Below are 13391 nucleotides of genomic sequence, written 5' to 3'. Positions count from 1 at the left end.
GGCTGAATTGTACTGTATAGCTGATTCAGAAATTTTAAATGCGTTACAATTCTTTTTGCCTTCAATACTCTGGCTACAGCTCCTTGGTCTTCAACACTGACTAAACAGTTGATATTTACCAATGGAAACTTAGTCTGTTAAAAGTTAAAATAAAAAGTAAAAAAAAGATACAACTGCTTTAATTTCTCGCCCCTTTAATGGAGGTCTGTAACTCAAATGAAGTCCAGAATTTGGCTGAGTAGAGAGAAGAGGACAAATGAAAGATTATTTTCTGTAATGTCATTAAGATAAATGTTTAGTCATTTCCAATTCAATATCTAAAAATATAAATTTCAAGTCCTTCACATGTGTAGAAATTAAAAAGCATGTAAGTGCAATCGGGATTGCTTTGCTGAGGTTGTGAGAGGGCTGCGAGTTTTACAGAAATAGCAGTACACAGGATATTTATGCCTATGCTTGCCCTTCAACTAGAAGTATGTATTCTAACTCAATTTTCCTGCCCTTCCACATAGCATCTACTTTTACTCAGCATATAGCCAGTGATGAATCTAGTTAGAGAATATCTGATGTCAACACACAATGTATAGGAAATAGAAAAATAATTTAGTTCTTCTACATCGTTATCCCTCTCGATGAAGATAAAATATACAAACATTTCTGCCAATCAGAAAGTAGGAATTGGGATAAGATGTTGCCACATTTAGAAAGGTGTTCCTCCAATTTGTGCATCTACATTCCTCAAAGCATACTAATATTTCACACATTAACAGATCTCAAAATATTAATTGCCTTACAGTGAAACACTAGGCTAATTAACTCAATATGCAGGTAGAAATAAACTACAATACCATGATCCCAAACAATAAAATTGAGGAGTGATTTATTTTTATATTTCCTACAGTGGAAAACCTAAATTGCTGTAGTCTGTTAGAAAGAGCGTAAATATATCTTGGAACTTGCAGGTTTTCATTTTTCATCAATTTCTAAGGCTTGTTTATGGTTTATGAAAGCAATTTGGATGCCTCAAGCATTATACACTCTTGAAAATACAATTACTCTGAATGCAGTTAAAGATGGTTATATGTGACTAAAAGAATGGTAACTAATGGGAGACAGCTGACTCAAGCCTCCCTAGTTTCCAGAAACATTAACAATTTATGAAATTGTGCCAGCATGAAAACATTTGCCGGCGTCAGGTCTATGCCTCCAAGGGAGACGGTGCCCTCTGAAATTAAGCTGAAAGGGGCCATACCTAGAACCTGTGTCAATTCAGATGAGTACAATAGACTATGTACAAATATTATAGTGGAGAAAAAGAAACATAGTTACTCAGCAAACATCGGAGTGTTCTGAATGTCAATAGTTACACTCTATCAATTTTCCAGATCCACAGGAAAACACCACACTTGCAACATACAGCATATTAAGGAAACGGGGTACATTCAGGATTAGAATTCGTGGAGGAAAGTGGTGTTTATGTAGACCTCTTTAGTTTTGTGGAAGGAGGGAGGAGGAAAAAGAAAAGCAGGCCGCAGAATTTGTGATCCACAGAGGGAGGACGAATTAGCAATATTATTTTTCACTGCTATGGAAATCCAGTAGACAACAGTTGGCCACCTTGACTTATAAAGTCACTTAGGCAACTGAAGGAGGAGAATGAAGTAAAGGATCAGAAAGGAGTCCACCCAGCAATAACTAAACTCGCATGAAAAAGTGGTTAAAAAGCTCCCAAAATTTGAAATAGGTGAGAGAAGAGTAACAGTACTTTTTTTTCCAGAATGCAAATTTTCTGGCCTGTGAATGAAAGTCAATCTTTTTGCCAGCGCTATGCATCTTTCTCTGCAGATCTAGAAACTGGTGACCATTTGCAGTCTTGCCTTTGATATTGGAAGCATAGAAGTTCCATTACCTGTTTAAAATTTTGTTCTGTGCCTTGAAAGGCACCAAATTCAATTTATAAACCATGAGCTTCAATCTAAATGATGATGCCTGGCAGAAATCTAACTTAAACTTTTTTTTAAACTGTACTCGACTTTTTAAAAATGGCTATTGCTTCTTTTTTTGCAGACAAATTAAAGACATGCTTTACTGAATGTTTATCCAAATAAGGTTAAGTAGTAAACATTAGAAATTGAAAATTGGTTCAAGGGAGAAAAGGATAAGCAAAGAGCATATGGGAAAGATTCTGACTGTACTGTTAACAAACCAACACTAGAATATTAGTGCTTTATGAAGTTGGTGTGAATGTTTTACAAGGTGTGGAAAGCTCTGCCTTCTTTAATCCTTTAGTATAAGAATGGTGACGGTTTTATTTAACAATGAACGCAAACTTTTTTTAGTTTTAGTTTTCTTTAGTTTTATTCGTCATTTGGAAGGCATCCGAAGAAGAAAAATGCCAATTTATCTTTTCTTTTTAAAGCTCACGCTACTCTGTGTTTAAGTACTGGTCTGAATTGAATTGGAGTTAGTTTGGTCAACTAACCTTTCAAGTTGAAATTCTAGTTATGTTGAAGTGTGGGGGAGGTATTTAGAGCCACACTTAAGACATTCATATATAAAGCTGGCAATTTTGAATTTTAAATGTTTAAATTATATGACTTGGCATTGGGTAATTTGAAATGATTCTGTTTTATTATTTTGATCATACCAAAGTTGTAAACTGCCTACAAAAAAATAAAAGTAGTTTAGAAACAAGTGAATGCTATTCTGAATGATGAGAATGCTTTCTTTTGAAAATTAATAATGTCAATGATTTTTGTCATTTTAATTATGAAGGATTAAAAAACTTGTGCAAACTTAAAATACCGAAACAGTTTAGAATGATATTGGACTAATCTTACCGCAGGACGCAATTGTGTGCATTTTAAAATATTTTGCCCTGCCCTCTTGAAAACAAGCAGGGGAATTAACCCTTTCTGCTAATGAGTGCTTTTCCCCCCACTTAAATTTACCACATAACTTTAGCATTGCTAAGCACAAAATGTATATTTTTGGCATTATTAAATGTCAAGGGTCTAAATTAACATATGTTTAGACAAATTAACTATTGAGCTCCTGAACAGACACAATGGATTCTTTGTTATTTCTGGAAAAAAAATGACGATGGTTTCTGAGGACAAAGCAAGCTAAGTTGCAGCTTTCAGCATTTAAGATGTGCAGATATCAAATGTCACTAGATGATGACTTGGCCAATTAAAGACTTGGCCTTAACCCATTCAGACCATTTCTAACCTTCTGAGCCAAAGTATTTGAGAAGGGAAGATATAGAAGTTACAAATAAGCAAATTACAAACACCTTTGTCCCGAATGTAAAACATCATACAAAATCACCAAGCTGGGGAAGCACAGCTTCCAAGATTAGAATTGATAAACTAAACTGAAAAGAGTTGCCATTTCAAACGTTCAAAACTGAAATTTACTTGCCACAGGGGGCCAATTAAATTTTGTTTATAAGAAAGGAAAGACACTGAAAAGATGGTCATCATCAAAATAAAGTTCATTTTCAGGGATTCATAAATTTTATCAGCCCAACAACTCTGCTTTATTTGAATTTCAAATAATTATGAAATTATAAAAATGTCAAACACAACCTAACAGCGTATTTCTAAGAGTGGTCACCCTAAAATAAAGAACAGACCAATGTGCTAATTCCTAAAATCAAGTGGGAATGTTTGATTTGTAATTTAATTGTATAAAAATTTTGTATTGGACAATAAAGGTAGCTCCAGGGCTCACAAATGTGCTAGAACAGCAACAAAAAGGATGTGCATAATTTAAAATGGAGTGAGGATGAGAGGCAGAGACCGAAAAAAAAACGACCAAATGGAAATTCAAAAAAATCATCAGGGGCATTGCTCATTAGAATATACCAAGCTGGTATGTATATTCTGGTCAAAAAAGGTGTAGATGACACAACAAAACTAAAAGGCAAAGATACAAACATCTCTGAGAGAAAGCTATGAAATTAAGATAACTACATTTGATGGTACCCTGGCCACACCTCAAGACATCAGAACCATACAGAAGTCATGTGCAAAATCTTTATCAAAAGATCACGGGGTTGAGTGTCTATCTAAAGTCTAAGGGTGCTTTGTATGGGCATGATTCTGGGAAACCAGTGCGAGTATGCAGATGTGATTTGTTATGTACTGAAGTAACTAAAATGTATGCGAACCTTTACTTAAGAATGGAACTTGGACATGTTCAGTTACTTGAGAAACACCAAAACATGAAAGAGTGTAGTCAGCAGTGAGACAAATTTGTTCTTGTTTAAAAAAAGTCACCAAGGCATTCATGTATTCCATGTGGAAAATCACGAGAGATCTGCACTCACAGGTAATGGTTATAAAAGATCAAAATTGAAGTCAGAGGGCTTCAATTTAGGACAAATCGAAGGCCAAGAAGAAATAATAGTTAAATCCCATCTACAAGATGACACAGTTGAAGGGAGAGCTGGAGAATCTTTTAAGTCCGCGCTTTATCTGTTTCTTGAACTTGCATATGCATCATGATATTTTAGAATTGGTGTCGCTTATTGTGAATATTTGAGGTTATACTCCAGTGTATTCACTTGCTGTTGCTTTATGCTAAATACATAAATAAGTAGTGTCTTCCAGAATACCGCAAATACCGATAAGTAGATACTGTTTTAGAAATTGATCAAAAATAATCTCACTGACTGACCTGGTACAATTAAAAGAAAAAGCAATAATTGTAAAACAAACGGCAGAGGGCTGACTGAGGACAGAGTTTAGAAGTGTCTCGGTTTAAAAAAAAGCAAACACTTGTGAAACTAAAACAATAGTAGCATTACTAAAAATTAGCTTCATGCTAAATGTTGACTAAATTATCAAAGAACACTCGGAGCCAAGGAAAGTTCAGCTTATGTTAGAACTTGCTAAAGTTCAGTATTCTGTAAATGGTGTTTTCCCTGACAGTCCTATCAAAGTGAACAAAGCTATGACATTCAAAGAAAAAACATGTGTTTTAAATGAGTTATCAGTCCTTGATGATTATTGAGTTTTGACCACTTTAAATAAAAGGCAAGCTCTTTTGGTAGAATCCCAAACAGCCAAGTCCAGCTGGGTTTCCAAGGGTAAGGTACATTTTCAAACACCCCAACTGATAGAAACTGACTGAAGGAAGTTTAAAAAAGATTAACACTGAAGGATAGGCTTTTTCAAAAGGCTGAGAGAGATAGGGGTATCAGCTTAAAACAAATACTACTGGACTCTAAGTCATTGCCGGAAGAAAGTCTGTCCTTCCCAGAACTGAGGTATAAGGTATTGTTTTAAAGAAAGCTTGTGGAGTGACTTGGTCAGTGGCTAGGGCACAATATTCAACAGGAGGTTGATAATTACAAGTGTTTATAGGTATTTAGCCTGCATTAACTTTTATTCAATTCACTGTTAGCACTCATTAGGATAGGAAATAGATAATAATCAAGCGATTATGTTAGCGATTACATGGTTCAACACGTCACAGGGTGCATAGAGGAAACAGGTGTTGTTTGGGATGGAGTTTTATGTGAATTAGAGTAAAGCTCTGAAAGTAGTAAAGACTTGGTTTCTTTCTTACCAACTACCCATTTACAGAGCCAAGCAATGCACAGTCGCATATAAGTTCAAGTTGCATGTGTTGATATAATTTGACTGAATTTAATAAAGCTGAGAAATAAATCCAGAAACTGAGTGCACTTGTTATTTGCTGTAACTATCACGTCTGAACCAGAATAACTAAAAAATTCTGCATGTTGCAACTTTAGCGTCAGAAAGTAGAAAGCATGAAACATGCAAATGACAATCTCTCAGAATGTGAATTCACACTCAACAGGCTAACTAGAGACCAAACATTAAAATTTTGTGAAAGTTGCTTAAAACCAGAACAAAATAAAAGGGAAAATTGCAAACATTCTAAAAGATCTAGAAAGGTCTTGACACAGTAGATGTGGAAAAGATGTTTCCTCTTGTGGGTGAGTACAGGACAAGACAGCACTGTTTAAAAGGTCACCCTTATAGAACAGGGAACAAGAATTTTTTTTCCCCTCAGAGGCAACTTCAAACACAAACCGATCAGCCATGATTTTACTGAATGGCAGAGCAGCTACAAAGAGCCAAATGGTCTACTTCTACTCTGATTTCATGTCTGCATCATTTTTGAGAAAGACAAAGCATATTTGAAACTACTGAAACATTTTTGAGCTTGTGTATTACTTTTAAACCTGTTATTCTGTCTTTAGCTACTTTCTGCATGAGCAAATGTTACATCTGTTAAATATATCTATTAAAAATGTATATAAATAGTCTGAGAACAAGTTACTTGCAACTTTGAATAAAACCTACTGGAACTTGACCATAAGACATCGCTTATAAACACAAACACGTGGACAGTTTCCAGCTTCCTTAACAAGAAAGTTTCTTGAACTGCAACATCTTTAAATTACATAGGTGAAACATTAGTTTTGAAATCTATTGTATTAAATATGCAAATAGATTCCTCACATACCTGATTTTAAAATGAACCCAGAGGATGAGAGAAAATCATTTGGAGCACCCAGGCTGGAATGCTGGTCCTTGGGATGACTCAAACCTTAAATGAAAAGGACACAGACATTAACTTTCTACTTCAATGATTTGATTTTCTAGAGTAATACATTATTTCACTGCAAGATGAAGGAGATGTGCACAGGACTATTTCTGAAATGCTTTGCAATACTGCAAGTATTTAGAAAGCTTATTTGACTTCTTACTGTATATAAACAAAGGATCAGGAGTTGTTACTTCACCCTTGGGTTTCTAGCACTCACGTTTACACATTTTAGGGAGACGGAACAGAGGAAACAAAAGCTTGGCCTCCCTCAACACAAAGAAAGAGAGAGCCTCCTCCACTTCCCCAGGCTGAAAATTATTAATTAAAAGACGACACAACCTTGGAGGAGACATGAAAGCTTATCTGAAAAACTGGTGATTTTTTTAAAGTTGTTGTAACAAATGTGTGTTCAGATGCAATCCACTCTTACAGGAGAAGACATTAGCAAGATAATTAAAAAGGATGATTATACTTTGAACATTATCACTAAAAATCTGAAATATTTAACTGGGAAATTCCAATCAGTCAAATGTAACATTTTCATTGAAAATGCTCTTCTTGTCAATATAAATATCAGTACTCAGAGAAAAGAACATATTTGTATTTTTCACACCTCATTGAGCACAAGTGTAGATCTTTGTATCACTGAAATTGTTCACGTTTCATAAGGGGTACCAATAAGTGATTAAGCTACTGAACTAATGATCCTGAGACAAAAGCAAAGTATTATACAGATGGAAATCTGAAATAAAGATAGAAAACTGCTGCAAACAGTCAGCACATCTGGCAGCATCTGTGGAGAGAAACACAGAATTAATGTTTCAGTCCTGTCACCTTTAAATAGGATGAAAAGTCACAGATCTGAAGTATGAATTCTGTTTCTCTCTTTGCAGATGAGGTCAGATCTAAGCATTCTGTTTTTATTAAAATGATCCTGAAACATTGGTTTGAATCCCACTACAATAGCTCAGGAATTTAAATTAAAATTAAATAAATCTGGATTAAAATGCAAGCATAATAATAGTAATCATGAAACTACCAAACTGTCATAAAAATCCACTTTGCTCGAAGGAAGGAATTGGATTTCAAAATCACACTAGCCTAGGCACCAGACTGGAACAGGAAAAGTGTACAACCAACTCTGAAAACCCAACTCACTTACATGCGAAGATGTGCCAAAATTGGGACAGCTGTCCTATAGACTAGTCAAGTAACAGCCTTACAGTCATACATACACGCACACATCTTTTTGCCTATATTCCAGGCTCTTCATTACCATCTGTGTATGTCCTGTCTCACCAGTAGGATATATACACTATAAGTGATGGCACAATAGTATAGAGTCAAAAGGGAGGTGCTCTAGAATCCCGAGTACAAGAAAATCATCTGGTTATGTCAGCTGATGATTCATTACTCCTCTATGGCAAGAACCATTTGGAACAAGGACTGAGGGACCAAGGATGCCAAACATAATCTGGATAAGGCAACACTCACTCATCACCAAAACTGACCGAGTCGGCCCAGTCTTGAACTTCCTGATTCCAATTTCAAATTCCAGAACATACCATGAGAAGTTTATCTGGGCATCCTAGCCCAACCAACTTCAGGCTACAGTAGATGACCAGAGTACCAACATAAAGCAATCTTGCCCACAAATTCAACTCATCCCAGATACATTACTCCATGATAGTATTGGATGGAATGACAACCAGAATTCCTTAGGAAGACAAGCCCCTGTCCTCAGAGAACAACACTGACAGTCTTGTGTGGCACGACAACTATGCTAAAATCAGATTCAGAACAGATCCAGCACCCCAAAACTGAGATTTTAAAGCAGCAGAATTCTATCCTACCACAATCTGCATCTTCATGATCGGGTACATCCTTCACTTAACCATTACCATCAAGCCATAGGACCAATCTTACTTCAGTGAGTATAGAGGGCATTCCAGGTCCCGCACCAAGCACTTTTAAAAAGGAGGTGCTAACCTGGACAAACTACAAAATGGGATTACATATATGATAACCAATGGAAGGAGCATGCCAGAAACAAAAGTGAGTAATCCTCCAAGCAACAAATTAGATCAAAGTTCTGCAGTCTTGACACATCCAATTGTGAAGGGTGGATAATTGAACAGCTAATGGAAGTGGGAGAGGGGTCCATGAATATTCCCATCCTCAACAACAGCAGAACCAAACACAAGTGCAAAAAATAAATGCTGAAGGCATTGCAACCATCTCAACTAGAAGTGTTGAGTGGATAATCCACCTTGGTCTCCTCCTGAAGTTCCTCCCATAACAGAAGTAGGTCGTCAGCAAATTCAATTCACTCTATTTGTCTATAAGGAAATAGCTAAGTGGACCACTGAATACACCACAGGCTATAACCCCACAACATCCTGGTTGTAGAACAAAGGACAAAGAAAATTATAGCACAGGCACAGGCCCTTCGGTCCTCCAAGCCTGCACCAATCATGCTGCCTGACTGAACTAAAACTTCCTACCCTTCCGGGGACCATATCCCTCTATTTCCAGTCTATTCATGTACTTGTCAAGGCATCCCTTAAAGGTCACCACCTCATCCACTTTCACTATCTCCCCTGTGAATGAGTTCCAGACACCCACTATTCTCTGTGTAAAAAATCTGCCTCATACATCTCCTTTAAACTTTGCCTCTTGCACCTTAAACCTATGCCCCCTAGTAACCAGCTCTTCCACCCTGGGAAAAAGCTTCTGATTATCCACTCTGTCCATGCCTCTCTCTCATAATCTATCAGGCTTGTTCTTCAGAACTAGCCATTACTCATCCAAGCTGTTATAGTTAAGCTACAACACCAGCATCTATCGGAAAGAGGGAAATTGCCCAGACACGCATGTCATGGTCACAAAAAGCAAAACAAAGCCAATCCAGCCAATTACCATCCCCATTACTCTATTCTCAATCATCATAGCGATGGAGGTAGCATTTGCTGCAAGCTCTTTCGTCGTGCAGCAAACTGAAAGCTGCTAAACAAGCAGCACATAAGTCACCACATACTTAAATAAGTCAATTGTGCACAACAAAAAAATTAGTACATATGTTAGTTGTTGACAGAATTAGCAAGCAACCATTACTCACCAAAAATCGGTTTAACTTGCACCCTAACACCACCCAGCTCCAGATCTCATTATACCCTTAGTCCAAACACAGACAAGGAATGAATTCTACGAGTAAAGTGAAACTGACTAATCTCTACTCAAGGCGCCACTTAACCAAGTGTGGATCAAGGAGCCCAAGCAACACTGAAGTCAATTCAAATCATGAGAAAAGTCGTACCCAGCAATAAAGGAAGATGGCTAGGGTTGTTGCAGGCCAACAAATTCAAATTCCAGAACATACCATGACAAGTTTATCTGGGCATCTTAGCCCAACCAACTTCAGTTGCTTCATCAATAACCCTCCTTCCAACATAAGGTTAGAGGCAAACATGTTTACTGGTGATTACACAGTGTTCAGTACTATTCACAAATGCCTCTGATACTGAAGCAGTCTGTGTCCATTCACAGAGAGAACTGGACATGTTTTAGGCTTCAGCTGTTAACTGATGTGCAACATTCCTCCCCTCCGCTCCCCCGCCCCCCCCCCCCCCCCCAAAAAAACCAAGCATTGGGCAATGATCATCTCCAACTAGAGAATCTATTCACAATTTTTTGATATTTTGCTTTGATATTACCATCGCCAAATCCTCAACATCAACGTGGGGGACAAAGTTAAAGTAAGATTGACCAGAAGTGGTTTAGGACAGCAAAGCAGAAGCTGGGTATTTTGCAGCCAGTCACTCGCCTCTTGACACCCCAGAACCTTTTCATCAAGGCATAAGTCAGGAGTGTGAAGGGATACTCCTAACTTGCCTGGGCTGAATTCAGCTCCAATACTAAAGGTAATCAAAACATTGCAGCCCATTTGATTGGCACTCCAACCACTACCTTAAATATTCACTCCCATCACTATTTGTGCACCGTGGCTGCAGTGTGTGGCATCTGCAAAATACACAACTTGCCAATGCTTCTTCAACAGCACTTCCCAAACACATAGAACTCCACTTCCTAGATGGACAAAAGCAGTAGATATGAAGTCCTGGCAACACATCTGATATGGAAATATAATCGCTACTCTTTTGTTGTCGCAAGACTACAATCTTGTACCTCCTGATCTAACAACACTATGGGTGCACCTGCATCACATGGGCTGCAGTGATTTAAAATACAGATGAACACAGCCATCAAGGACAGCTGAGATGGGTAATAAATGCTGGCCTTGCCAGTAACATCTACATGCCCTGAACAAATAAAAACAGAAGTCAATCCCAGCCAAATACTCCAATTTCCATTGTGAAAATTCCATTCGGCTGAAATGTAATTAATTAGATAAATTCAAAATCCAAACCTTAGTTCACCTTGTAATCTTATTGAATTTCAACCCAGGTTCCGAGTGAAGAGAGCACCCTTTCGTTCGGTCAAGTTTTAAAACCTCAAAATGATTTATGTATGTGAGGACAGTATACATCCTACTGGTACAATTCAATATAGTACATCAATTCACACTTCAGTATTGAACTGACCTGGGTCTTTCCGCCCTGGTTTTTCAAACCGCCGTTCTCCCCTATTAAAAGTAAAAACAACTTGAATTTTCTTCTAGTTAAGAACCACAGTGTGAGCGTAACAAGAGGTTAATCAACATTAAAATCAAATTAGGCAACTGGTCAAAGGAATGTTTTTAATTAAACCAAAACTACTTCACTTTACGTGTATCTGAAATCCTCCTAGAGGAGGATGAAATCTATGCCATAGGTACAAGAATGTTCCAAGGATCCAAATTTCTACTCCTGAAATCAAAGTTCTTTTGTAATCAACATCATCATTATTATTACGGATGTTTTTCTTGAAATCAAAATATGTAGTTTTGCTTTTCTTGACTTCCTGGTCTATCGCTTATGGCATTGTTAGTAGGAAATTGGCAAACATACTGTTTAATGAGAATTGATGAAAAAAACATCAATAAAGTCACTTTACAAAAAAGTGAATTAAATTTTCTGAATGTTTTTTGGGAATGTAAAGCAACTGTGCAAAATGTGATACAATTGATTTCTGTGATAGACAATGCTGATACGATGAATGCGAACTAGGCACGATCCATTCTTAATGTACAGATAGGTCCGGAATTACATAACTTTTTTTATTCTGCTGTAGCAACAATGTCAACAGAACTCTATTGGTTATTCATCTTTTAAAATCGACCTCCCAAAACGGAATACAGATATAATGCAATACTTTGAAGTTAAAACAGAATATATATATTTTTTCAAAATAGAATTATGTAACAATAGAGTGGAAACAAAGAAAGAACAAACTTGCAGCTCTTCAGTTCTTCTCAAACCCTTAGAGTCTTTCAAGATTTTCACAGCTAATAATGTGCCTTTTGGAGTGTAATCATTATTGCAATGTGCAAAATGCTCTTACGTAACAGTTTTAATCAAATGCTGTAAATTGATAACCTTTACAATATAAAGATCACCTTCTCAATATGCAAAAAGAATTTATGGTATGTGTATCAGTTGCAGCATCAGTCCTAAGAACTTTTATGTTGCCATTTCACAAGTTCAGACATTTAAAAGGAATAACTAGTTATAATGTACCGACCGAGGGACTGTATGTTGTTGCACTATTTTTAATGTGCTTCTCTAGGCTTAAATTTAGAAAAAACATTTCATGGTAAGGGAGCAAATCTTCCAGTTCAAACTAAAACTAAATAAAAATAATTTAACTCACCAAAATAAACCCTTCATAAATAACTTCAATGGGAAAATTTTCAAATCCATTCACTATTCCCTAAAGCATTTTTTTTAAAAGTTAAGTTCAGCATAAATCTGTTGGAAATAAGTTTAACATTGTTACTGAATTCAAGGTACCTGCAGATCTGAATGGCAGCAAAACACACCCACACAAACTTCACTAAGTACTCAAGATTACAGGATGTATGCTGGAGCTTTAAGATTAAGAGAAAATAAATCATGTGACATTAAACCTGTCAGTTATCCTGTGTCTCATGTTACAAATAAACCACTATCCTCAATAGTGGTTATGAATTCCACAACTTTTTATTTAAATTATTTTACGGAATTTGGATATACATTTATTTTGTCTATGTTACAATTAAACAAAAATATGGTGACATTTATTAATTATTATTAATATAAAACTGATGTATGTGCATTCTCATCTACCTTTTGGCCTGGTTTGTCAATTAAATTATGTCAAAGGAAATGTGTTACTAAAGAGTTTTCTTTTAAGAGTTAAAATTCGCACAAGCATTCTACCAAATCAAGAGTCACAACACTATGATTCCTGAAGTGCTGTAACAAGCAGTTTTGGCTCGGAAACATCCTACAGTGCAAGTTCAAAGCTCGAACAGTGTAGATTTGGAGCTGCAGGGAGCAAGTAGGAAGTACAATTTGGCCAAGGATGTAAATATCAATTTATTCTACTAATCCGATTAGACCGCTTCCTTCTAAATTTTTGTTAAAACATTTCACGATTCCCTAGGCTCGACTGAGACGATATGACCATCATCACTGTACCATAAGCATTACATACCCTACTAAAGTAAATAAGGCTGTACATCCCAAGTTCAAAACTACAGCCTTTTAAAGTCACTAACTGCACACTACAAGCTGACATAGTCATCCTTTCACCATGCAGTCATTAAGCTCTTAAAACTGTATGCTGTTTAGATGCAAGAGATAATGTTCTGAAGGAAATGTTCT

At 36.6% G+C, this 13391-nt stretch overlaps 1 protein-coding gene across 1 annotated transcript in view; it reads right to left on the bottom strand.

The window, feature by feature from the left end:
- Window positions 1–13391, bottom strand: part of gigyf2 (GRB10 interacting GYF protein 2) — a 148975-nt gene that overhangs the window by 94418 nt on the left and 41166 nt on the right. The window contains exons 8-9 of the mRNA XM_080185567.1: window positions 11190–11230; window positions 6505–6588 (exon numbers count right to left, since the gene is read on the bottom strand). Coding sequence (XP_080041693.1) covers window positions 6505–6588; window positions 11190–11230 — 125 coding nt within the window. The remainder of the gene's footprint in view (window positions 1–6504; window positions 6589–11189; window positions 11231–13391) is intronic.

The sequence above is a fragment of the Carcharhinus amblyrhynchos genome, chromosome 3 (assembly GCF_965287045.1).
Source record: "Carcharhinus amblyrhynchos chromosome 3, sCarAmb.v2.hapA, whole genome shotgun sequence".
In the NCBI taxonomy this organism is placed as follows: domain Eukaryota; kingdom Metazoa; phylum Chordata; class Chondrichthyes; order Carcharhiniformes; family Carcharhinidae; genus Carcharhinus; species Carcharhinus amblyrhynchos.
This window is presented reverse-complemented; position numbering and strand designations above follow the sequence as displayed.